The 27,902-nt window shown below is 39.4% G+C and overlaps 2 protein-coding genes across 6 annotated transcripts in view; both read left to right on the top strand.

Annotated features, from left to right (window-relative positions):
* Positions 1-12,534, top strand: part of cfap251 (cilia and flagella associated protein 251) — a 79,986-nt gene extending 67,452 nt beyond the window's left edge. For 2 of the 3 annotated variants that reach the window (XM_043715307.2, XM_088000309.1), the window contains 4 exons: positions 4,838-4,981; positions 5,753-5,981; positions 9,258-9,359; positions 12,286-12,534. In XM_043715307.2, coding sequence (XP_043571242.2) covers positions 4,838-4,981; positions 5,753-5,981; positions 9,258-9,359; positions 12,286-12,419 — 609 coding nt within the window. In that variant the 3' untranslated portion in view covers positions 12,420-12,534. The remainder of the gene's footprint in view (positions 1-4,837; positions 4,982-5,752; positions 5,982-9,257; positions 9,360-12,285) is intronic. The other variant, XR_015761301.1, reaches the window with a different exon arrangement.
* A 6,799-nt stretch (positions 12,535-19,333) lies between these two features.
* bcl7a (BAF chromatin remodeling complex subunit BCL7A) overlaps positions 19,334-27,902 on the top strand; it is a 51,123-nt gene continuing 42,554 nt past the window's right edge. For 2 of the 3 annotated variants that reach the window (XR_006315388.2, XM_043715756.2), the window contains exon 1: positions 19,334-19,488. Coding sequence is in view for 2 of the 3 variants with exons in the window: in XM_043715756.2 (XP_043571691.1) it covers positions 19,397-19,488 (92 nt within the window). In the remaining variant the exon portion in view is untranslated. The remainder of the gene's footprint in view (positions 19,489-27,902) is intronic. The other variant, XM_043715757.2, reaches the window with a different exon arrangement.

Raw genomic sequence — 27,902 nt, forward strand, 5'->3', positions numbered from 1 at the left:
GGAGGATTTGTCTTCGATCAGCATATGTGCATGTCTGTGTGTTTATTTGTCTGGACTGAACCAAGCAGCTTCTGATCAATCTGGTATGACCTCCTTGACCAATGATTGCCATTTTTCTGAACAACAGCAATTCTTGACCAATGTGGATTGATATATACCTGGGATAGAGTACTTTGCAGACTCACAATCCTGACTGACAGTCTAAACAGCCAATCAGCCTGAGCCTCCTTAGCCTCCTAGAGGTAATGATTCGCTCCATCTGTGGTTTTCTGATGGACTAACTTTAAAAAGCAGTTTTCATTCAAGATCCCAAGAAATGATTTAAGCGTGGGGGGCTGATGTGGAAGATCCATTGTCGACTGTCAAGTAAGGTCTTTAATAGGAAGTTGAGAACTACTTAGGAACATTATCCTATTACTGCTGGGATTAATTCTGCAGACAGCTTTCCCCCTCAGAGTACCGGGTAGCAGGGATCCTTCAATCAGTGCCTGATTGAGAGACTGGAATAGGGTAGGTTATCCTTACAGGGGCCTATCCTTCTGAACCTCTTCCAACTCAAGAAACTATGTCCCCCTCCCCCGACCTCTACCTGCGATCCTGAGATTCCAGAGGGGAGCTTTTCTGGCAGCAAACAAGTCTTGCTCTGTGGATCTGTTGAGCATAAGAGCTGATGCTATGTGGGGCTTCTAGCCTTGGGAACATGATTATAGGGAAAGGCTCAGAAGTAGACTCAGTTACAGATTCCACCCCCAATTTGGCATTGCTGATCCTAAAATGCGTAGGCACCATTATCAACCTGGATCTACTGTTGATATGTTTTTGGATTCGTTTGACAGTTACTTCCATAAATGGATCCTGCATTCATCATGACATGAAAAGTAGTGACAATAGTGTGACCCAGGATCATAAAGTACCAACATTGTGTTATCTTATATATGCAACAGTGAGTGCACTAGCAATGTGGAACTGATTAGCACTCTTGGTTAGAAAAAAATCAATATTAAAACTAGGGTGGTTCATTTTGCCTTAACAGAACAGTAAATCAAGCAAAAAAGCCAAAAAAACTGCATTGCTGGAAATCTAAAATAAAAACAGAAATTTCTGGAAAATCTTAGCAAGTCTGGCAGCATCTGTGGAGAGAAATCAAAATTAATGTTTCCGGTCCAGTGAGTCTTTTTCAGAACTACTTCCATTCTGAAGAAGAGTCACTGGACCTGAAACCTTAATTCTGATTTCTCTCCAGTAAGTCAGGCAAGGTTTTTTTTTGCTGAATCTGATCAGCTTTATCTTTATAAATAGGAGCAGGGATGGCACATTCAAGCCCTCTATCCTGCTCCTCATGCAACTAAATCATGGTTGATTTTCCTACTGCAATGCTATTTCTTATGTTTTTCTGACATCCTTGATTTCATCAATATCTAGAAGTCTATTGATCACCATCTTGATGATGTTCAGTGACAGTGCAATGACTTATTAAGAGCTTATTTGACTCCTACCTGTTATTCTTTATAGGCTTCCATGGCTGAATATATGTTCCTCTACTTTTCTGGGCAAGAAATTGGGAGACTGAGCTCTGAGTCCCTGCCTACCTCAGGGTTGACCACTAGTATTGCCAGTAAAATCAACTCATGTCAATTTAGGATTGAATTTCTCTAAGAGAAGATCTGCTGTGCTTGCAGATAGTTAGCTTAACATATCAGTTATCCCAGCATGATGAAATCATCTGTTTGTGTTTGCCTCAATCTTATCAGCATAATGGTTTTGATGACTGAACTATTTGAATCAAGGGAACCTATTGAGATAGTTAGTTCCCCATTGTCAAAATGACAGCAGTCTTTCCCTCTGTACAAAAAAAAGTGCTAATACTTTGTGAGTTAATCCTTACACACCACAATCTGACTGCATATCATAAACGTAGTTTAAATAAAAAATCTCTCTTGCCTAAAGAGAAAGATCTTGCGTTTATATCAAAAAATTAACTTCTTCAGTTGATCACAAAATATTTCATAGTCATTGAACTATTATTAAACTATAAAGTCGAATTTTATAGGGATCTGAGCAACATGGCTATGGTGAGATCTGTGGCAAAATCAGATAAAGAGTTTGCCAGTGCCATCAAAACAAAAGAAGGATCTTGTTCTGTTTTTTATGCTTTTCACAAGCAGCATGGTAACTTTCCCACAAGGCAGCAGCAACTTGCCAGTTAAAGGAGATGATTGTTTGGTAAATGTCTTGCTGACAGCCCAACTCAGCTCTTTAATACCCAGTTGTCTATCTTTCCCAAATTCACTGAGTGAATTAGAGTTTGCCAGGAACCACGGAAACATGAATTGTGGCAAATTCAACTCACTGCTTGCTCCAAACAATCTCCAAATTGGACAATGGGACACATTGCATGGGCACCAGACACTGCACTCCACATCCGTGGACATTGACACCTGATATGTGCTACTTTCTAAGAATCTTCAAGACACATCACTGATCCTACTTGTGGTAGGCTTCTCCACTCACTTTGAATTTATCTCTGATGCTCACAACAGTCCTACCTTGCATTGCATTGCATTACCTTGCCTTTTTTGATGTTTACCCCTCCGCTGGAAGTGATGAGGCTTATCATACTTTTGGGTTGCTTTGTCCTTTAGTACAGACACAGGGAAGGAAGCTTGTTATGGTTGTCAGCGGTTTTCAATCAAACCTTTGCTCAGGGGTCTCAGTATAGTAAGTCAACGGCAGCCTACGATACCAGTCCAGGGATTTGGAAATGGTCAGTCAACCACTCAGGATGGTCAGATGAAGGATACTTTCCACATAAGGAGTGAGGAGCTGAGTGTTGGGTAGTCCATCACTTGTCTTGAGATGTTTTGACCCATTGAAGCCTGCTTTCCTCATAGAATGAGAATGAAGCACAAATTATAGGAAATGTAAGTGGGTAGCACAACTGTTACTTTTGGTGCAAGTGAGGAGGTGTTTCAAATGAGTAATGAGACAGCACAGAGGACTGGTTAGTGGTGTCGGAGGTTTGGTGGGTGACAGCTGTTATGAACCAGGCCAAACCCCCTCAAAACATTTCAAGAAAGTAGCCCCCAGACCCTAACTTTGCTAGTTATTTTAAGCAGGTTTCACAGTGTCAGGTTTGAAGGGTTTTAGGGCCAATTTGATTATAGCTAACAGATACTGCCTCAGACAAAAGGCTTTCAAGTTTCAAAAAAAAAAACTTCCAGGATATTCCAGGAGTGATGCAGCTGGCCAACCACTTAGTTTTAAACAAAACAGAATTTATTTGCAAAATTACTGAATGAACATAAACAAAAAGAGAACATAATATAGAATAATTAGCCTATCCAAAAACCCAACAGATTATCCCAATTTAATGATGCTGTTCCAAATACTTGTAACAATCCCCAAAAACACCCCTTGGCAAAAAAAGAAAAAATCCAACACAGGTTCTTACAGGAGAGACAGCAGAGAAATTCAGCTTGGAATACCTTCTTCCGTGTAGCTGTTTCTTTGACCAGCAGCCTCAAAGCTGACTGCTTGCTAAAACCAAACCAAACCAGAGAAAAGCTGAGCTGGGAGAACTAGCCACTTCCCTTTCATTGTGCAAGTTCTTTTTGAAACATGAAAGCCTTTTTCCCGAGGCAGTATCTGTTAGGTATAATCAAATTGGCCCTAAAACCCTTCAAACCTAGACACCGTGAAGTCTGTGTCTTTACAACAGTGCTGTAAAGAATTAAGGACAACATAACCTTGTTAAGGGAGCAGCATCTTCACAGAGCTTGTGAGGGAGGACATTGCAGTCATTAGTGAATGCAGTAGAAAAGCTTAATAAAAGAATTGTGTATGCTGTAAATCAGAAACAAAACTAAAATTGCTGGAAAAGCTCAGCCTGTCTGCCAGCATCTGTGGAGAGAAATCAGAGTTAATGTTTTGGATTGAGTAATCCTACCTCAGAAAATGAGCTTTGGTGATAAATACAGTAGCTGAGAAGGAGTGAGCATGAGCCATTGTAGAGAAGATGAAGGCATTTACACGGGTAGAGTGGAGAAAGTAAACATAGGAGCAATTACAATTATTGATTCCATCGTCAGTGTTGCAAAAGACTGTCTTTCACTGGTCAAGTTGATTCCATTTTCTCAACCATAGTATTGTATTTCCATCATTTTAGGGATAATGCTTCTATCATCAGGATAAGAGAATCACTTTTAGAAATGAAATGTGAAGTGTTGGTAAAAGGCTCAGGTTTCCCCTGATTGAAATTATAGAAGTTGCTTAAATGTAAAAGTTGCTTAAAATCCAACGTGAGTTCTAGAATAGCCACATATTCCAATTCAGTCCCTCAACTCTTCAATAAGCCCATGCCCACCCAGAGTAAAAGGGATATAATTAGTTAACTGCTTATCTTTAATTTAACAGGGTTTGGTGTTGGAGACAACCTCAGCTTACTGACCACCAAGCAAAATAAATGGCCCTGGGGAGTGGGGAACAATGATCAATTTCCTTGGTTCCTAGATTAATAAAGCAAGTAGCACAGCAGAATTATGACACCTTCTGTTGACAAACGAATAGAAAGTGCCATAGATTAATGCTTATCTATTTTTGTCATGATATTACCATTATAATTTCCATCTCTGCCACGTCATCATGGTATTCTTCATAATCTCATTTAAGCAAGAAATACAGAAAATTCTTATTCAGCATTAGTGCCATCTGGAATTAGTGGACATGCAGAACAAAAAAAAATGAAGAAAATGTATTTGCATATATATGTTTTATAGTTCAGTCAGTTTTTCATTTGGTTCCAATTAATTAATATTTTGTTTTTTGATGTGCTCTGAAGGAGATGGAGAACTATTTCTACTATTCACAGCTGCGTTATCAGCATGTCAGTACAATGCAGCCCAGAGAAATAACAACACATATTCCACTGCAGGAAGTACCATTTATGATGAGAGCACTGGGATTCTACCCTACAGAGAAAGAGGTACGTTGTATATGTTTACATCCACAAAAATAACTTGCATGCCTTCTACTATGTGCTGTTGTACAATTTCTTAATAAACATGACAATGAAAGTGCACATATGGCAACCTTTCATTGCATGAAATGATAGTTTGCACCATGGTGGTAAACCGTTAAGCATTGTTACTATGGCTAAGCAGACCCACTAAGGCATAAACACTGTATACACTAGTCTTTCTTTCATAATGATGTAAAACTAAATGAAATCCTCCATTCAATCAGGGTCTGAAAGGGTGGAATATAAGTGATTGTGGCTTCAGGCTAAGGAAAGGAAGCAGATTGATACAAAACAGGAGATTAGAATGACATTAGAGGCAATGTGATAAAAAAAGCAAAAAAATTGTTAAGATGTAAAGGGAAAGGAAGAGAATAATTAGAAGTTCAGAATGCAGGAACAGTTAAAGCAAGATGTGTTGGGTGTAGAAGTTAGGGCAGACATAGAGATCAGGATGAAGAAGTGATAAAGAACCTCAACCTATCTTGATAATATAAAATACTGATAAGCTTATGCCTCACCTTGGGTACTTAAGTAATGCAACATAGTATCTTTGAAACCAAAGATTTAACTTCACTAATGACTGGAACAGATTCTGCCCACCACAATGGCACCTGCAGGTAAAATCAGGAAATGAAACAAGAGAGCTGTAAGATTCTGTTAGATGTGAGCATTCCTGCCAAGACTTGCATTTATGGTCTATCCCTAATTTGCTAATTTTGATGGCTTTCATTACAGATTGAGGACATGTTGAATGAGGTGAAGTTCAGTAAATATGTGGACACAGGAACATATGTGACAGACATTGATTTAGGCGAATTCATTAAACTGTATATAAACCATCGACCTGTTTTTGGCATAACTGCTTCTGAGTTGCATCGTGCATTTGATGTTCTTGGCTACAACAATGAGAATGGAGAAAAAGTAATTAAGTTAGGAGAATTATTGCAATTATTGCAAAGTGGAGGTGAGTCAAATGGCAACAATTACATTGTAAAGCAGATTTTCTAATTATTACAACAGTACTATTTGTGGGAGGCTCACTACACTTTGACTGTTTACTACATTACAACATTGATTCCATTTCGAAAGTACTTAATAGTAACTATAAAGTCCTTCAGATGTCCTATGGTACTGAAAGACTACATATAAATGCAACTTTTCCTTAAAAATGAACATGTTAATATAAATACAGACAATCACTGAGAGAATAACATAGCAATAAATCTGTTTACCATGTATACTGAATGCTTAGTACCACGTAAAACTGTACAGTACTGACATTTTCTTCAGTGTTTCTCTTACTAATCTATTCCTTGATTCTCTTAAAGATGACTTCTTAAGGTGAAATGCAGTTGCATAGTTGTATGATCCATATGACAACTCACTCAAATAGACATTGTTTACATATAAATCTAATACATGACTACAGTTTGGTTATCAAGGTTTTATGATTCACTCCTTCTTGGGGTGTGAGCATCCCTGCCAAGACTTGCATTTATGGTCTATCCCTAATTTGCTTAATTGTCCTTCAGAAAATGATGGTGAGCTGCCTTTTTGAACCACTGCAGTCCAAATGAAGTAGATACAACCACAGTGTTGTTCAGGATAGGATCTTCAGGATTTTGAAGATCTATTTCCAAGTCAAAATGGTGTGTGAAATTTCCTGTAGATGTTGTGAAGTAATTATGAACACCAGCTTTGAGTCTTGTCCTATCCACAAAGCATGTCAGAAGTCAAATGGCAAATCTAGTTATTTTCTTACCAGATGTATCTTGGGCAATCGCATAAGCATTGCTAGATAATGAACAGAAGCAGGCCTTAACGATGTTCCCATTTCCCCTCATCCAAATACTGGGCCATTTGTGGCAATATATCTGCATGAACCTCAGTGTACACTTCAAATAAATGAATTGCATGTGAAGCAGTTTGAGACTTTTCTGAGTGAATTGAAAAGGTGCTTTCTAAATATCAATCTACCTTTCTCCCTTAATTGTATAACTGATTATTAAACTGGACTGAGCACTTGCCAACACAACCATCAGAGGAACTTTCAACTCTGTTTTAATTCTACATCGTATTTTTGCGCATAATCAGTGAAAACAACTGAGCACAATATGACTTTTTGTTCAAATAATTTCAAGAGATGTGGGTGCTTCTGGCAAGGCCAACATTTGTTACCTATTGCTAATTGCCTTTGAGTTGAATAATTGAATAACTTTAGAGGGCAGTTAATAGTCAATGACATTGATGTGGATCTGAATCAAATATAACTAGACCAGGTAAGGATTGCAGATTTCCTTCACTAAAGAGCACCAGCAAATCAAGTGCAGTTTTTAAAACAATCAATGATAGTTATATGGTCACCATTACTGTGACTAGCTTTACTGTCCATATTTATTAAGTGAATCTAAGTTCCACCCGATGCCATGGTGGGATTTGAATTAATGTCCCCGAGAATAAACCTGGATCTCATTAACTTGTGATGTCACTAGTGCCATGCCTCTCTCATCAGGCCACAAAAGAGGCTTTAAGTGACTTGTTCATCAATTTTTGTTCACTGTGGAGAAGTATTTAGATTTGTCTGTTCAGAATCTACCCAGACCTCTGCATAATATGACAAAAATATGAATCAAGGATATGAATTTGCATATAATTCTGTTTTGGACTTTTGTAAACACTTTGAAATGAACATTGTTTATATGTAGGAGTATCCACATGGTAGTACAAAAAATGGAGTAGTAGAAGAAGCCGATATTTCCTGAAGATATTCCTGGTATTGCAGATGGTTTGATATTGAAGTATTAAATGATTCCAGTATGTTTTTTTCATGTTTTTGCACACGGTGACTCAGTGGTTAGCACTGCTGTCTCACAGCTCCAGAGACCTGGGTTCAATTCCAATCTCGGGCGACTGTCTATGTGGAGTTTGCACATTCTCCCTGTGTCTACATGGGTTTCCTCCAGGTGCTCCAGTTCCTCCCACAATCCAAAGATGTGCAGGTCAGGTGAATTTGCCTTGCTAAATTGCCCATAGTGTCAGGTGCATTAGGCAGGGGTAAATGTAAGGGGATGGGTCTGGGTGGGCTACTCTGCGGACGGTCAGTGTGGACTTGTTGGGCCTAAGGGCATGTTTCTACATTGTAAGGAATCTAATCTAAATTTAGTTTGATATGTTAATGATGATCCATATGAAATTTATATAGTAAGCCATTAGATGGAGCTGTGAGTACACAGACTCTTTAGGTTGAAAATGCAGCCAAGTATCTGCTTCTGTTTTTGTTGTGGAAGAAGGATGAGTTTAGACACAGCTGAAACTTTTGGTTTTATGCAAGAGAATTAAAAGCTAAAAATAGACACACAAAACACAGAGACAACAAAGAAAAAAACTTTCCATTAATTGGGCTCCTCTAAGGTCATCCAGAAACAGCAAAAGTATAAACTCATAATGTGCCCATTGTATAAACTAAGACAATAGATACAAATGTTTACATAAACATATATGTTTGAATGACACATGTATCATGTAAAGGATAGCTCTTGCTTAAAGCTAACAATATAAGTAAAGCTCAGCACAGCTCCAAAATCAGACATATGGCAGATTTAGGTAGATTACCAGGTTCAGCATGAAATGGTGTAAGAATTCATGACATGTTTCTCTTTCTCAATCTTACAATTTCTTTTTTTCCACTCTAATGTCTTCCTTGATTTACAAATTGCTGCAGAGCTTTTAAAAGGTGTCTAGAACAAAGAGTAAGGATGTCATGTAGCAATTCAGTCCAAAATTAGTGAAACTCAGTTGTTACTCATTGTAATAATTCCTGACCTTTTCCAGGTAGCAAAGTCAGCCAGTCATGGTCAAAGAAATATAAATATCATACTGAACATCGAATGGTTATTACTTTTTTCTTAGGGATATAATGTATCCATTTTTTAAAAAGTTATGCTAGTGCATCCAACTCAGTTATTACTGCTTACCTCTTATTATGAAAGCAATTGGTAGGAGTGGTTTTAGCCATATGACATTGGTCAGTTATTTTGATTATTAAAAACATTGACCTAATTATAAAATGTGTTGAAAATACAGAGATGAAAGTTCCCAGAATAATTACATGGAATTATGGTTGAAGAATTAATATGTTAAGTATATGTTGTTCTCACCATGCTTGTGACACAAAATATATGCATTTTGAAATGTAGATACACTATAAAATCCTTCTCTTGCTTTTTGTTTTGCTTTCTAGGTGAATGTATGGCTGAGGAAGAGGTAGCAGAATGCCTTTCCACACTACTGGGCTTGAATCCAGAGGGAGGAAGTTCTGAATTGATCTCTTTTGATGCAAAAAGTAAATATGCATTGAAATAATTTACATTACTATTTGTTCTTAAATTAATTTAAGTTATTCCATTCAAAGATTTTTTTTTACTTTCGGTGTCTCATACTATTTGATAGATATTCTATTCTGACCTAATGTTGACAATGATCTTTTGAAACTATACGGTGGAATCTAATGCTGCTCTTGAGAGCGTGAAATGAGGCAGTTGGAGGCAACAAATTTTGTGGGAATGAAATGTCAGCTTTCGAACAGTGGGATGAAAGTTGGGAATTAAGTACACAATGAATTAAAGGCAGATCAGCAAGTGGCAAGAGCCTATTAATAATCCAGTCCTATCAATATCTGGAATTTACATAAATGTATTCCAGAACAGTTTTGTGATGCCCAAAGCAAACCTGAAGTGTTATTTTAGTTTATTCTAATCTCATCACGAAGTGCAAAATACACAAGAATGCCCATTCTTTCAGATGTTATATTTAGTTCTGCAGAAAGTTCAGGTTCTTGGGTAAGAGCTGCACTTAAATGACAAAGCCTTTCAGAACAAAGGAACAGGGGTATGCCATTAAGCTTATTGATCTGCCAAGTGCTGAGGATGACACAAACAGTCTGAAAAGATTAAAAATCACACAACACCAGATTATAGTCCAATAGGTTTATTTGATAGTACTAGCTTTCAGAGAGCTGCTCCTTTGTCAGGTAGCTTGTGAAGCAGGATCATAAGACAGAATTTATAGCACAAGATCATAGTGTCATGCAACTGATACAATATATTGAACAAACCTAGATTGCTGTTAAGTCTTCCATCTTTTAGAATGGGGTGCATGTTTAGATTCATTAGTATGTAAGTTCCAGAACTACTTTCAAATCACATTCCCGAGAATGTGACCATGCCCACATTCCGTGGGCGGCACGGTGGCATAGTGGTTAGCACTGCTGCCTCGCAGCACCAGAGACCCGGGTTCAATTCCCGCCTCAGGCGACTCTCTATGTGGAGTTTGCACATTCTCCCCGTGTGCTCCGGTTTCCTCCCACAATCCAAAAATGTGCAAGTTAGGTGAATTGGCCATGCTAAATTGCCCATAGTGGGTAAATGTAGGGGAATGGGTCTGGGTGGGTTGCGCGTCGGTGGGTCGGTGTGGACTTGTTGGGCTGAAGAGCCTATTTCCACACTGTAAGTAATCTAATCTAATCATAACTTAAGGTTTTATAAAAAAAAAGTGACATCTCAGCTCAGACAATGCATTAAAGGTGTGAGGTGAGAGTCTGTATTCCAGTCTTGAGTCAGACTGGTTCTATTTCCAAAGTAGGAATCTATAAAATGTCACATGGATTGACTGCCTGCATTGACTGCCCACAGATTGTGTGTTTTTTAAGCAAAATAGAATGTATCTGCAATTACAATTCTGCAAATGCAAATTCACCCCATAGACTTATATTTGTATTTAGCAAACTGTCTCTTCAATTTCTACAAAGGGTATTCTATTCATCCTTCATCCTTACAACAATTTCAACCTTTATTAGAATTTCAGACAATGTTATTGACTTTCAACACTGACTACATTTTTTTTACATTGAGTATTCATTGAATTTTTTTATTCCTGGTTGGGATGTTGGGCAATGGTGGCAAGGGTAATATTTATTGCCCTTCCCTAATTGCACTTGTGAAACACTTTATTACATCCTAAGAACATGGAAGATCCTGTCATCATGCAAGCTAACTTCTTTTCCTTGTTATTATGTCCATTGTCAAAAATATGAATACGTCACATTTAAAGTAACTTTAGCACCTAGTGTGATAGTACCATTTATCTCAGTCATAGAACATAGAAAGGTACAGCACAGAACAGGTCCTGCGGCCCACAATGTTGTGCTGAGGATTAATCCTAATGTAAGATAAAATAACTTAACCTATGTACCCCTCAATTCACTGCTATCCATGTGCATGTACAGCAGTCACTTAAATGTCGCCCAATTAATGGGCGAACCTAAATTTAATCTATAATGATTATCATCTTCACATTTTTGATAATGCTATCCTGAATATTATAATCATAATTGGCATATTTGAATTGTTTGAATGGTGTACAATTTACAAACTCATAATTTATGAAAAGAGTCATTATTAAATTTATGTATTTCAATTGGTCCAAAGCAACAAAAATCTGAATTTATAAAGTATCTTCATGTAGTAAAATGTTCCCAAGGTGCTTTGTCAAGCAAAACTACTTTGCGCCAAATTGGGACATATTAGGGCATGTGATCAAACATTTGGTCGTGAAGATAGATTTTAAGGAACTTCAAAAAGGAAGGAAGAGAGGTAGAGAGTTATTTAAGTTTAGGAAGGAAATTCCAAAGTTAAGGGTCATTGGAGTTGAAGACATGGCTGCCAATGGTGTAGGAAATTAAAACTGGGATCTCAGAAGGCCAGAATTCGATGAATACTAATATATCAGAGGGTTGTAAGGCTGGAGGAAATTTTAAGGTTCGAGAGGAATAAAGTCAAGGCAGGTTTTGCAACCTCGCTAAAGCTTCCACATATTTCCTATAATGAGGTGACCAGAACTGAACACAATATTCCAGGTGTGGTCTAACCAGGGTTTTATAGAGCTGTTTATGTTTGAAACCATCCTGGGAATAGATGGTTTACTGGGGATATAGTGAATGTTCATTATTAGTTTTGCATTTTTTTTATTGATTCTGTTACTTGGAAGGAGAGATGCAAGGATTTTAGAAGTTTTTAGCTTATTTATATTTTATGATGTTACATTTTTATATGATATTGTATGCTTATTACTGCCATTTGTAACTGAATCTTTTTAATCAGAAAATCCAGAAAGTTAAACTAAAAGCTTAAAGAAAGAGAAGGTATTTTGAAAAAAAATTACCTGTTTAATTATAAAATTCATTTTATTTTTGTCTTATTTTGATTTGACAGGTGCTTCAGCATTGCTTGAAGAGCAACTTCCCCAAGAGATTACAAGTGAACTGTTCTTGAATGAAATATTAGGGTTTCCTCAGATTTCAACTTGTGGTGAAGAGGCAGCTGTTCCCACAACTGCACCAACATAAACGCAAGCTAAAATGTACTTTGCCGAACAAATAATTTGTATTCCCTGAATTATTATAGTTTTCATAATCTCATTGTTAAATGACCAGTGTTTACTGTTTGATACTTACTTTTAAATTAGACATATGAATAATTATTCTATTTGTGACGGCTATTCTTAAAAATAGGGGGATGTTTGCTGATGATTGCACAATGTTCACCACAATTTGCGACTCCTCGGGTACTCAAGCATTCCATATCCAAATGTAGCAAGACCTAGATGATATCCAAGTTTGGGGTTGACAAGTGACAAGTAATGTTCATGTCACACACCAGCTTCAGGAAGAGAGAATCTAACCATATTGGCATTCAATGTATTACTATTACTGTGTCTCCCCTGAACAATATCCCAAATGATATTACCGTTGACTAGAAACTGAACTGAACTAGCCATATAAATACTATGTCTACAAGAGCAGGTCAGAGTTTCGGAATTTTGGAAAGAATAACTCACCATGTGATTCCCAAAGCCACCCATTAACAAGGTATAAGACAGGCGTGTGATGAAATACTCCCACTTGTCTGGATGATTGCAGCATCAAAACCACTCAAGAAGCTTGACAACATCTAAAACAGAGCAAATCATTTGATTTGGCACCATATTCACAAGTATTCAGTCCCTCCACCACAAGCACTCCGTAGTAGTATTTACCATTTGCAAGATACACTGCAGAAACACATCAAAGCTTCCTTATGTTGCAACTTTCTAACCCATGATCACTACCATATAGAAGAACAAGATACATGGCAACAATCACTCCTATCGATTTAAAGTCCACAATAACTGAACTGTCGTGATGTAGATAATATTACGGCTGTACTTAGGGAGGATATTCCTGGGAATACATCCAAGGGAAGTTATTTGGGTGTAACAGAGATATAAGAAAGGGATGATTACCTTATTGGGATTGTGCGATAGACTGAGTTGAAAAGTATGGCACTGGAAAAGCACAGCAGGTCAGGTAGTATCTGAGGGGCAGGAGAGTCAACTGTTCGGGCATAAGCCCTTCTTTAGGAAGGGTTGATGACGAGTTTATGCCTGAAACGTTGACTCTCCTGCTCTTCAGATGCTGCCTGACCTGCCATGCTTTTCCAGTGCCACATTTTTCGACACTGATCTCCAGCATCTGCAAGTTTTCATTTTCTCCTTGCACTATAGACTCTCCATTAGTCAGCAGGAAATTGAGAAACAAATTTGTAAGGAGATGTCTGTTATCTGCAAGAATAATCAGGTGATTATGGCAGGGGATTTTAACTTTCCAAACAGAGATTGGGACTGCCATAGTGTTCGGTGTTTAGGTGGTGAAGAATTTGTTAGGTCTGTACAAGAAGATTTTCTGATTCAGTATGTTGATGTACCTACTAGAAAAGGTGCTAAACTTGACATACTCTTGGGAAATAAGGTAGCACAAGTTATAGAATGTGGGGAAATAGATGGTGACATTTTGAAAAATGTCCATATTACAGAGAAGGAGGTGTGGGAAGCTGTAAAACTCATGAAGTTGGATAATACCCCAGGACCTGATCAGGTGCACCCTAGAACTCTTTGGGAAACTAAGCAGATGATTGCTGGGCCTCTTGCTGAGATATTTGTATCATCGATAGTCACAGGTAAGATGCCGGAAGACTGGAGGTTGGCTAATGTGGTGTCACTATTTAATAAAGGTGGTTAAAAAAAAGCCAGGGAACTATAGACTGGTGAGGTGGACAATGGTGGAGGCCAAGTTGTTGGAGGAAATCCTGAGGGACAGGCTGTTCATGTATTTGGAAAGGCAAGGACGGATTAGAGATAGTCAACATGGCTTTGTGCCTGAGAAATCACGTCTCACAAACTTGATTCAGGTTTTTTGAAGAAATAACAAAGAGGATTCATGAATTCAGAGTGGACATGATCTGTATGAACTTCAGTAAGGCAGTCGACAAAGCCTCATGGTAGATTGGTTAGCAAGGTTAGATCTCATGGAATACAGGGAGAACTAGCCATAGAGTCTAGAGTCATTGAGATGTACAGCACGGAAACAGACCCTCCAGTCCAACCCGTCCATGCCAACCAGATATCCCAACCCAATCTAGTCCCATCTGCCAGCACCGGCCCATATCCCTCCAAACCCTTCCTATTCATGTACCCATCCAAATGCTTCTTAAATGTTGCAGTTGTATGAGCCTTTACCACTTCCTCTGGCAGCTCATTCCATATACATACCACCCTCTGCGTGAAAAAAGTTGCCCCTTAGGTCTCTTTTATATCTTTCCCCTCTCACCCTAAACCTATGCCCTCTAGTTCCGGACTCCCCCACCTCAAGGAAAAGACTTTGTCTATTTACCCTATCCATGTCTCTCATAATTTTGTAAACCTCTATAAAGTGACCCCCTCAGCCTCCGATGCTTCAGGGAAAACAGCCCCAGCCTATTCAGCCTTTCCCTATAACTCCAATCCTCCAACCCTGGCAACATTCTTGTAAATCTTTTCTGAACCCTTTCAAGTTTCACAAAATTTTTTCGATAGGAAGGAGATCAGAATTGCATGCAATATTCCAACAGTGGCCTAACCAATGTCCTGTACAGCCACAACATGACCTCCCAACTCCTGTACTCAATACTCTGACCAATAAAAGAAAGCATACCAAACGCATTCTTCACTCTCCTATCTACCTGCGACTCCACTTTCAAGGAGCAATGAACCTGCACTCCAAAGTCTCTTTGTTTAGCAACACTCCCTAGGACCTTACCATTAAGTGTATAAGTCCTGCTAAGATTTGTTTTCCCAAAATGCAGCACCTCGCATTTACCTGAATTAAACTCCATCTGCCACTTCTCAGCCCATTGGCCCATCTGGTCCAGATCCTGTTGTAATCTGAGGTAATCCTCTTCGCTGTCCACTACACCTCCAATTTTGGTGTCATCTGCGAACTTACTAAATATACCTCTTATGCTCGCATCCAAATCATTTATGTAAATGACGAAAAGTAGAGGAGCCAGCACCGATCCTTGTGGCACTCCAGTGGTCACAGGCCTCCAGTCTGAAAAACAATGCTCCACCACCACCACCACTAACGTGGTGCCACTATTTAAGAAGGGTGGTAAGGACAAGCCAGGGAACTATAGACCAGTGAGCCTGATGTCGGTGGTGAGCAAGTTGTTGGAGGGAATCCTGAGGGACAGGATGTACATGTATTTGAAAAGGCAAGGACTGATTCGGGATAGTTAACATGGCTTTGTGCATGGGAAATCATGTCTCATAAACTTGATTGGGTTTTTTGAAGAAGTAACAAAGAGGAATGATGACGACAGAGCAGTAGATGTGATCTATATGGACTTCAGTAAAGCGTTCGACAAGGTTCCCCATGGGAGACTGATGAGCAAGGTTAGATCTCACGGAATATAGAGAGAACTAGCTATTTGGATACAGAACTGGCTCAAAGGTAGAAGACAGAGGGTGGTATGGTGGTGGGTTGCCTTTCAGACTGGAGACCTGTGATCAGTGGTGTGCCACAAGGATCGGTGCTGAGTCCATTGCTTTTTGTCATTTATATAAATGATTTGGGTGTGAACATAGGAGATATAATTAGTAAGTTTGTAGATGGCACCAAAATTGGAGGCGTAATGGACAGCAAAAAAGTTTACCTCAGGTTATAATGAGATCTTGATCTGATGGGCCAATGAGCTGAGGAGTGGCAGATGGTGTCTAATTTAGATAAATGTGAGGTGCTGAATTTTGGAAAGGCAAATCGGGCAGGACTTAATGGTAATGGTAAGATCCTAGGGAGTGTTGCTGAACAAAGAAACCTTGGAGTGTAGGTTTATAGTTCCTTGAATGTGGAGTTGCAGGTAGCTAGGATAGTGAAGAAGGTGTTTGGTATGGTTTCCTTTATTGGTCAGAGTACGGAGTACAGGAGTTGGGAGGTCATTTTGCGGCTGTACAGGACATTGTTTAGGCCACTTTTAGTTTATTATGTGCAATTCTGGTCTCAGTCCTACAGGGAAGATGCTGTGAAACTTGAAAGGGTTCAGAAAAGATTTACAAGGATGTTGCCAGGGTTTGAGGGCTGAGCATTAGGGAAAGGCTGAATAGGCTAAGGCTGTTTTCCCTCAGTATCTGAGGCTGAGGGGTGACCTTATAGAAGTTTATAAAATCATGGGAGGCATGGAAAGGGTAAATAGACAAGGTGTTTTCCCTGTGATGGGGCAGTTCCCTGGGCTTTAGGGTGAGAGGGGAAAAATTTACAAGCAGCCTAAGGGGCAACATTTTCATGCAGCGGGTGGTATGTAATGAGCTGCCAGAGAAAGTGCTGGAGACTGGTACAATTACGACATTTAAAAGACATCTGGATGGGTATATGAAAGGAAAGGTTTAGAGGGATATACACCAAGCGCTGGTAACTGGAACTAGATTAGTTTAAGAAATCTGGTCGGCATGGACGCGTTGGACTGAAGAGTATGTTTCGGTACTGTACATCTCTGTGACTGTTGAATTTTTACCTTTATCAGCGACAGCACAAACTCATACTTTTATGTCTCACATGTTCCACCCAGTGACAGTGGAGATGATGAATGCACCAGCTTGAGATTACAATGTTACATGACTCCTGTGTTCCCTCCACCAGTCCAGAAATACACACCTTAGTGGTGTTAAATTAGAGATAGTTAGGATATTATGAGATGTGGAGCACATCAAGTGTGAGGAGAAGCTTATGCTGAAGCTAGGTCAGCACTGGCAAGTTACAAAGGATGATAAAGGACACTCCAAGCACTGCCTGGCTTGGTCTAAATGCTGAACCTCAGGGTCATTCTCAAAAAAGGGAATTTTTGAACTGAAATAGAAATGTTTTTGCCTCTATCAGCAGTTCCCTTTTGAGATTAATGTACTTTACTTCTGGCCTCAAGCTTGTGGGGCTGGATTTTCCCATTTGTAGTTAAAGTGGGGTGGCAATTGAGTCCAGTCCATCATGATGTTGGACAAATTTTCACATGTGATCTTCTGCTTTTCACCTCATTACGCAAATTAGAACATTGGTATGTTTCTTGGGAATTTTTGACAGTGTTGAAGTTTCCTATCTTCCATACCTCTCATGCCATATTTAAGGCTCAGCTGCTCAGAGGCTGCAAACCAGGATTGACCTGACCATGTTGCTCAACCCCAATCACACAGAGGTCGCTCAACAGAAAGGCAAGTTTGCATTGCACTCCATGAACAGAGGCCCAGAGGTGTTGATGCCTGGGTTGATGGAGAGGCGAGCTGCTCTTTTCTTTGCTGTCTACCCCAGTAGGCAACATGACTAAGACAGCATGGACCCAAACAGCAGCAGCAGAGATTAATGCAGGATCCTGAACGAGTGGGATGCCCAGCAGTGCTGTAAGAAGGTCAATGATTTTCTGCACTCCCTTTAACTCATTGCAGGAAAAACTAAAAACACCCCTGGACTGATGTCTCAATAGCATCCCTAATGACATACTTGCCATCCCTAAACTACTTGAATGTCAGGACTCGCTTTGGCCAACCCTGGAAGTGGAATCGGATCACTGTGGCAGTAAACCCCAAACAACCGTAATCTCTCTTTGCCCTACTAAGCACGCTTCCCATCGAATTTCACACTGCCATTTGTTCAAAGCACATGCAATATATTTGTCCCATAAGCTTCTGATGTGTGTTGGTCTGACATTGGATGGTACCATCATTATATGTCCACTTCTTATTTACTGTCCATTGACTGTTTAGTGACCCTCAAGATGAAAAGCTGCTGGCCTCTCCTTCTGGCAGCCTATAACTCAGCAGTCAAGACCTTGCACTGTAAGAAAGCAATTCAATCTGAAGCGGCAGGATGCCACTAGGTAAGTGCAAAAAACAATAAACACTAGTAAAGCAAGCTAAGAGCCATAAGGTGCTTGTGTCCATGTCAGCATAAAAGCATCCATGTAAATACATGCAAAGCAACCTATCAGAAGCATATCAGTCCTTTTAATCCAAAGTAGAATGTTGAAGGCATGAACTGGCTACTGAATTGATCTGAGATATGGGCCAAATAATGTGCTAAGGCTAGTGGTTTTCCAATGTCAATTTGCATGGAAATAACATCAAAAATGAAATTAGCTGTGGAGCATATAGGGACATCACGCAAAAGGAGCAATGGCAAGTGTCCAGGCCAGACATTGGACAAGGCACAGCCTCCAGAGTGGGAGAAAGTGAAGACTGCAGATGCTGGAGATCAGAATCAAGAGTGTGGTATTGGAAAAGCACAGCAGGTCAGGCACCACTCGAGGAGAAGGAGAATCAACATTTCGGGCATAAGCCCTTCATCAGGAATTTCATTCAGGATGCTGCCTGACCTGCTATGCTTTTCCAACACCACACTCCCTACGCAGTCTCCAGACATCTGTTTTGTTTAGTCAAGATTTTGCACCATCTGGTTTCTCACTAGAGACCAACAGAATTGGGAGTGTGATGTAAAGTGCGGGTACTATTCACTTATTACTGGTGCGAACACGCATGGGAATAAGCTGGCTGCTATTCAAGGCTGAGGATCTGAAATCGCCATTTAAGACTTGAGTGAAAAAAAACGCCAATTTTTCTCGGTGTAAAGGATCTGATCTTTGTTTTCATTCTTGCCTCATTTATTCAACGTGCTGGCCATGACATTTGCCATCATGCTGGGAGAAACAATTGCTGAGGGCAGTTCTGCAGTCATGTGGCAGGTGGCACATGGTTGATGGGAGGGGGCGGGAAAAGTGGGAATGAGATCTCGCGATAGGTGCTGCCTTTGTTCACGCGGCTCTCCTTCCAATGCGCGCGCGGGGATCGTTTGCGCAGGCGCAGTTAGCCCGGCTCGAGCAGCAGCGGTAGCGGCGGCTCTGCCTGGGATTTTTTGGGGGGGGCGGGGAGATAGAGAGAGAGGTTGTTTCGCTCGCTTTGTGCTGGCGGCGCTCGGCCTTTCCACAATTCACCATGTCCGGCAGGTCGGTGCGGGCCGAGACCAGGAGCAGGGCCAAGGATGACATCAAACGGGTTATGGCAGCTATCGAAAAAGTACGGAAATGGTAAGGGGTTATTTTTAAAAAGCAAAACCAACAAGATAGCTGGATAAATTTTAAAAGGTCGTTGTTTCCCTCTCAGTCGCTGAAGAGAGAGAAGGTGGTGGTTGGGGGGGGGGGAAAAGGAGGTGACTTGGGTCGGAGCGGCATCCAGGTTTGGTAGGAGGTGAATTCTGTCGCCGGTGAGCAGGCAGCCGGTTAGGGGTTGCATTTTCAGGTTTATTTTAAATATTTTCTAAAAACAAAATCACTTCAAAGCCGACCCACATCGATAGGAATGAGGGCTGAACCCAGAATCCATTTCGCTGCAGTCACATGAAGCTTGTGCCATTGCTTTGTGTCGGTGCCGGCTGCAGGCTGTGGGAAGACCGCGTCCTTTGTCGGGGCTGCCAGGGATCTGTTCGACGCGGCGCTTTCTTGTGCGCTCCACAGCCCTCTTTCATTTTTATTGTTGATGAGGGTTTTTAAATTTAGCGCTTTGGATCGCACTTTAGTACAGGGCGAGGTCAGGAAGGGAAGAGGAAGCAGTCAACCTCAACGGGGTCACTATCAAACGAATGTAAAATTAAATATCTAAAAAGTGCACGTATTTTCTCAATAATACATTTATCAAGTATTTTCAGACGGCATATTTTCTATTGCATGATCGGGGCAGTGCGTATGTTTGCGCTAATTGGAAAATATATATTTTTAGCCACGAATAAAATGTTTTTCGTGAATGACTTTTTCTCGTCTTGCTATTCTTTTCTACTTCACTTTGAGTGAAGTTAAATTTTGGCAGAGGTAACCAGTTTGTTGTATCCACTTCGCAATCAGCTGTTGATTACACACAATAACACCGTGTCCTGTTGTTTTCAGTTACTTGTAAACATTGTAACCAGAATCCACGTGTTCTATTCATATTGCTGTTATCTTGGTGTCCTAACGTGACCTCTTACCCAGATTTAATTTGCGCTGCTGCTTAGAATCACAATTTGTAAATCCGCCTTTTGACGTCTTGATATTACGTAGAATGCGTTGTGGATGATAAGGATTCTGTTAACTTTTTTAATTGCAAGTGTGTTTGGCATTCCTTGAGAAAAGGAACAGTAAAGGAAGACCTTTAAATTTATATTACAACTTTAACAAACTTGGGCTGTTTCAACATAATTTGAGGCAAAGATGTGGTTTTAAGTATAGTCATTGTTGTACACCAAAACCTGCCTCTGAGAGGATAGGTGGTCTTTTCATGGGTAACAATGTAGATTCTGCTATGTAACTCACCAATATAAGGTGAAAGATTGTGATCAGATGAGTCAGTGATTTTTTTTGTTAAAAAAGACACTGAGGCCAACCTTGCAAGTATGTGGATCTGTGGGTAGAGAGTCAGTGGCTAATGAGGTTTGGTTAATGTAAGCTGGTAGCAAATTGGATAGAAAGCATCTACAATATAATGTTTTAAGAACATTTGAGGCATAAACTTTACCCATTACTCCCTGGATAATTCTGTTTTTCAGAATGCAGGCTGGATTGTTGAGTTTAAGGTGGAGTTGGATAGATTTTTTGTTTTGGTAGGAGCCACGGGAAAGTATAGTTGAGATCATAATTGTCTTACTGAATGCCGGAGCAGGCTTTAAAAAAAGCCAAAGTCCTATGCTCTGGTGAAAGTGTTCTGAAAATAGATGTCAATTTGGTATAACTTGAAATAACACTTCTAAAATGGGGTGCACTTTCAGTGCTGCACAAGAAATTAATGTCTAATTTCTACACCTAAGTCTTTGGGAGTGGATTTTTAACCTTCTGACAGATAGGAGTACTATCACTTGAGCCAAGTTCTATGATGGCTTTAAAGAAGCAAAATTTTTTATTTATATAAAGGATCTTAGTTATAATAAAAAATCCACAGTTGCTTCAAAAGGATATTATAGAATACAATTTTACTGAAACCATTGAAGGACATTTTGACATAATTGGAGAGCGATTTGGGAGATTGCCATAATGTAATTTATTAATTTGTCATTAATTTAAACTGAATTCTGTTTCTTTCCAGATTTCTTCCCCTCAAGATTTTAGTTAAGTTACTCAGCATTAATTTGTAATTATTCTTGTGAAACAAAAGTGTGTTAATAGGCTGATTGATTGTAGATGAAAGGAGTCATTGCCAAGCTTGATCCTATTCCGCATAACATCTTTGCATCCTGTTTTCAACATTGCTGATTGTTATTTAGCGATCCAATGGGAACTTTTTTCCTCCTGTCTGAGTTGGGGCAGGGGAACCAGGAATGTGCTTTCTGCTGTCGTGATTTGTGGAATCGATGTTGATCAGTGTTTTAAATGTTACATTGATTCACTAAGTGAGGATCAATGCAAGATTAAAGAATGCAAAAATATTGTATTTTAGGTTTGGTGATTACATTTTAATGTCACAAAAGAGTCATGCTCTTATGTAGAATGACTGACTGACTGAAGTAAGCCTTTTCATAAATTGTGATGTCTCTAGTTCAATAGTTATGTTGTTTAGTAAACTTTAAGGTAATGATGAAATTTGACTTGGAGAATAACGAGGCAAATATGTTTAGAAAGTCAGTTGAACTGCTATTTTCCCTTAACTGCTGTTTCTTATGTTAGGCAATATTAATGGCATTAAATAATAACAACCAGCAGAATGGTATCATGATTGTGTAGACACTTTTCTGTTCCTATTTAAATTTCAAAAACAAAATGCTGGAGAAGGAGTTAACATTTTGAGTCCAGTGACATTTTCTTCTGACAAAGTCACTGGACTTGGTGTTAATGAGCTTGCAGTAAACAGATATGCAATCATGGAGAAATGAATGGGAATCACTTAGTGCTGCAGTGAAATTTCTGCCTGATAAAGGAACTTGTAAGTTCATTTCGAAAACATGAGTATCATGGTTATGATTTCTTAATTGAAATTCCTTTCAAGAATTGTCTCTGAAAAGAAACTAGAATAATTTATAAAATGTAGGCTTATTAAACAAAAAGTTGGTAACTGCCTTGGTATGGGCAATTCATGTCAAGGTGCACTCTGAGCAGTTAGGGGCTATAGTTGCAATCATTAGTCAGGTTGAAGTTCTAAATTGCTTCCTGTACTGTGATATTCTGCTTGCTTTTGAAGACAAGCTTTTTTGTGTACTTGAATGCTTTAAAGTCAACGAGAGGAAAGTGAGAACTGCAAATGCTGAAGAGTCAGTTGAAGGGTGGCACTGGAAAAGGACAGTAGGTCAGGCAGCATCCAAGGCGCAAGAAAGTCAACATTTTGAGCACAAGCTGTACAGTCTTGATGAAGGGCTTATGCCAGAACTGGATGCTGCCTGACCTGTGCTTTTCCAGCACTGTACTTTTCAAATCTATTTTAGTGGCATATGGTTTTTAAAGCTGTGGTGTCAAACGTTGGGGACAAAATGAGCTCATCCAAGACAATTAGGAGATTTGGTGTATAATGGACAGTAGAGTATGGAAAGATGTTAATAAGTGGTCTGGTATTAAATGTAGCCAACAGTTAAAATTTGTTCCTTATTAGTTGGGACTAATTATAAAGTATTAAAAGGAAGGCATTGTGATTCTGTGGTGAAGATCCTGAGGAACAGAATACTGTAGGAATTAGCTGTTAATCAAATGTAAATGATGATGGCACACAGCTATCGCATTCCACAGAGCATTTGCTGAGTGTGGGTGAATAGTTGACACAGGTTCTAATGAATAAAGGGTAAGTTCAAATATTAATTGAAGGTTCAGCACAGTTATCAAGAACCATGGTTATCCATGGACTGGCAGAATGGGATGCAAAAATGGATAGCAAATGCAGTTGCTGGTGTCCAGAAGTGAGCTGTGTCAGCAAACACATACTGTATTGATGAAAGAACCTTCATATCTGATCTTGCAGTAGTTTTTTGAAAGGATATATTATAATTGGAGACTGTTGCTTGAATAAATTTCAGTGAAATAAAGCCATGGATCCATGTTAGAGTGAGGTAGGATACTCACCACTTACTTGGATAAGTATAACTGCAACAATACTCAAGACTATCAACACCATTCAGGATAAACTAGTCTACTTGATCAGCATTCCATCTGCCTTAAACATTCATTCCCTTTGCTATCGAGACCCAGTGGCTATAGTATGCACAATCTACAAAATGCAGTGCAGTAAATCCATTTTGCCAACATCCCACATATGAATGGAAAACAAGAATCTTATTCAAAGTATCAAAGTTTCATTTTTAATCTTATTAAATTTCAATATGTGACAAATCAAAGTGTGAGCTTTTAATGCTGATGCAGTTAAATATAACTCTGTCCTGAAATTGATTGTGGAATAGAAAACAGGGTGGATTTAAATTGGTCTACTAACTGACACATGCTAGTAGTATGTTAACTGTGAGCTGAGCTGGCTTATGTAATCATAAATTTGAATTCTCAAATGTAGGTTATTTGAAATTGAATTAAAATTAATGCAGATTTTATGCAGGTGATTATAGCATATCTTTTGACCTTAAGATTTGCAGGGGAAAATGTCATTGAATGCAGTGAATGGTAAGACCCCTTTTGAAAACAGGTTGGAATTGAATCAAACAAAAATAAAAGTTGCTGGAAAAGCTCAGCAGGTCTGGCAGCATCTGAAGAGAAATCAAGGTTGACGTTCTGGTTCCAGTGACCCTTTACTTTAACTTTGATTTCTCTTCATAGATGCTGTGAGACCTGAGCTTTTCAGGCAACTTTTGTTTTTGCTTCTGATTTACAGCATCTGCAGTTCTTATGATTCAATTCCAAATAAAAATCAAATCTATTTGAAGATTAAATCAATCTTGGCTGTTGGAAATAGTGGGAAAAGTCTGACACAAGTGGACATCAGTGGCGACACTGGCTTAATGGAGATGAATGCAGAATCATTGAAAGTAAAATAGAGGGGCTAGAATATTTTCACCATGGAAGGGGAAAATGGCATTTCAAAAGTTGAGTTGGAAATTAGAGCAAATACAAAAGAGATGGCAAAGCAGAGAAAACTGGAAACTTGAGAGCCAGTAGTGTCTGCAGCATTATCCTTAAATAATATGACTGTGAATCTGCTTATTCAAATGTGATGTAGAAAAGTCTGATAAAGGAATGTTATGTGCAATGTATTGAAAACTGCATTATACACATTTCCACCTATACTTTTATTCCTGTAGAGGGGGAATAAAGCTATCCATGTTTTAACAGCATGTAGAGCTTTAATTCTGAATGCTGTTTCCAGTATTATACTGTGACGGCGGGGGCAAGGCTGTGGAAATTTTGGAAGTTTGTGTACTTCCTCCAAACAGCATAATATCTCAAGTTAGGAATGTAAGAACTAAGTTAGGCCATTCAACCTGTCAAAGCTGCTCTGCCGTTTAATAAGATTGGGCAGTTGAACATTCAATAACTTTTATCCACATTATCCCTTGCGCTAATGATAATTTAAAAATGTTAACAACCCCTAAACATATTCCAAGACTGAACTTCTGCAGCCACTTTGGGATCCTTCGGAATTGGAATCTTTTCACAAATTTGAATAAACAAAATTCTCATCTTTGTTCTAAAAGGCACACACTCATTTTTAAATTGTGCCCCCAGTTCTGAACACTCCAAACAGGAGCAGCATTTTGCTTGTATCTACCCTGTTTATCCCTTTTTAGGCGTTTGTAGATTTCAATGAAATCATCTCTTGTTCTTTGAAACTTGATATAGTGTGAATCACTATAGTGTGAAAGCAAGTCATTTGGCCCATCAAGTTCACACCAACACTGCAAAGAGCATCCCACCCAGATCCACCACATCCCTGTAACTCTACTTGCATCAGAAAATGAAAAGATCTTGCAACTTTACAATGGAAGGGAAGAGTTGAATGATATTTTTGAGTCTTGTGGCACCTGTATAATTTATTTTGTAACCCCCGAAAAAAACTGCCATCTTTTGACACACTGAGAAGAAAATGACATAACTGGTCAATATTGTACATGAATGAAGCAACTAACAATTAGATTAGATTCCCTACAGTGTGGAAACAGGCCCTTCGGCCCAACCAGTCCACACCGACCCTCCGAAGAGTAACCCGCCCAGACCCATTTCCCTCTGACTGATGCACCTAACACTGTGGGCAATTTAGCATGGCCAATTCACCCGACATCACATCTTTTGGTCTGTGGGAGGAAATCGGAGCACCCGGAGGAAACCCACGCAGACACGGAGAATGTGCAAACTCCATGCAGACAGTCGCCCGAGGCTGGAATCGAATCTGGAACCCTGGTGCTGTGAGGCAGCAGTGCTAACCACTGAGCCACCATGCTGCCCACTGTGACTTCAATCAAATGGAATATGTTGAATGAGGAATCAAAACACAATTGAAGATGTTCTAAAGTGGAATACATAACATATTTGAGAAAGACAAAGCTGTAAGAGTTTGTGAAGGTAACCAGATCACCATCCTGGAGTTTAGGAGTTATTAAAGTTGACACTGTCCTCAATAACCAGCTTAAATTCAACTCCTGTGGATACTTAGACTCTCCTAATGGAGGGTGTCAATGAAATGTTCTCAGACAGATGTTACTTAGAGATTTCTGTTGCTCTCTACTATTGGATTTGTCTTTCTGTGAAGATTATGTCTACTATCTATTTTAATAGATTGTGTTGTGATCTGTCAAGGAGTTCTTCGGCTGCTGGGAGAAGAACTGAGGAGGAATTTTGTAATGACCTTATTCCTATGCAAACAGCAGAGATGTTGCTGAGGTCACCATGTTTGGTCTTATCTCATTTCTTGAAGGTAGCATCAATTAAAGTGTCTTGGAGATCCCCTGTCATGCTCTCCTCCATCCACATGGTATCGAGCATTGGCACAAGTATGTAACTCTGACATTTTTAGTATTCATGTTGAGATTCTGATTTTTGTTGGTTTTCAGCTGTTGGATGGCATTTTCAACCTCATTTTGGGCTGGGTTATGATGAGCATACAGTGGGGATGAGGTCAATATTTTGGTCAGGTTGACCCTTGAACTACTCCTTCCAATGAGCATTCACTGTTTCTTTGTCCTTGATAAATGCCACTTTATCAATAGCACATTTGGGGAAGTTGCTTGGGTGCTTGGTCCACAGAAGAATTTAACAGTACTGGAGGAGTAATGCACATAATGACCGTCAGTGAGTTCCTGGATTTCCTGTGCTTTTTCTACCCATCATCTATTCTCTAGGGCATGTGGTTTTTTGGATCTCGACCTTGAATTTCTGTAGACCTGCTTTCTTTACTTTGAGCTTTGATTCCATTGCCCTTGTATTTCTTGAATCTCTTCTTTCTAGCCAAACCAGTTTTGATCTCTTATGTTAGAGGAACCTAAAGTCCTCGCAAGTGCTGTTTAATAGATTTAATGGTCGACCAGGCACTATGGGTATTCTGTGGTTCCTAGTCATTTGAAGTATCCTTGACTTGGCTGAAAGTCACTGACTGAGTAGGACTTTCTTTGCAGAGTCCTTTGTCACTGAATGTTCTACAGCAGTACCTCTACCACTGCTGTTTTTGTGCCAGTTGATAGAATGACTAATTAATATTACATAATCCAGTAATTGTTAGCCTGTCATCGTGTAGATGATGTGAACATCCTTGTGTTCATTTGTTCAGGCGATGACCTTATCAAGCAGCTGCCAGTGTCTAGAGTGAGGATTTATATTTGTTTCTTAGACACCATAATGTTTACGACCAGACAATATTCTAGGTATTTTGTTATGAGGAGCCATTACTGTTTACTTCCCTTTATAACTCTTTACCAGTTACTCCTTTTCTGGAAGTTTGTGCACTTCAGCTCTTTAAAAACAAATTCACCAAGGCAAATCTGTTCATTTCCCTTAAGGTACAGAACAGTAATCAAGGTTGGAATGAAATTCCTCCTCCATTGATTTTAGGGTTGGGGTGTGTACATGTTTTGTTTAGGCTGAACTGAAAGGTCATGATGTGATCATTTGTTCCATAAGGAGAACTTACTGAGATGGTCAGTTGGAAAATTTTACAACTGATTATTTGTCGCAGTCTCAGAACTTTTGAATATCATCGAAAGCTTGGAATAAATGGCAGAATGTGTGACGCACATCTGTTACTCCACAATGATATTAACTTAAACAAAACCAAATAGTGGGAGAACCAAAACGCGCACAAATGGGCTGCACACCTGATTGATTAGCATGTTGTGGATGCAGATTTGGTCCGCTTTGGTATGGTTCTTGTACAGAAAGACAGCATTGGTAACCCATCAATTGTTGAGGTATCAAGCGGGTCACTAAGGTTACGGTATAAAGGGTTGTACTTGCAGTCACACAAATTATCTTTTCATCTCTCGAAGGGCTCTTAGGAGTAGTGTCCTTACCTCTAATCCAGAAGGTCTGGATTCAAGTCCCCCTGCTTTAGAGATGTGTAA

This window comes from Chiloscyllium plagiosum, unplaced genomic scaffold, assembly GCF_037043375.1.
Source record: "Chiloscyllium plagiosum isolate Xiang-an unplaced genomic scaffold, Cpla_swu_hap1 HiC_scaffold_24, whole genome shotgun sequence".
Classification (NCBI taxonomy): domain Eukaryota; kingdom Metazoa; phylum Chordata; class Chondrichthyes; order Orectolobiformes; family Hemiscylliidae; genus Chiloscyllium; species Chiloscyllium plagiosum.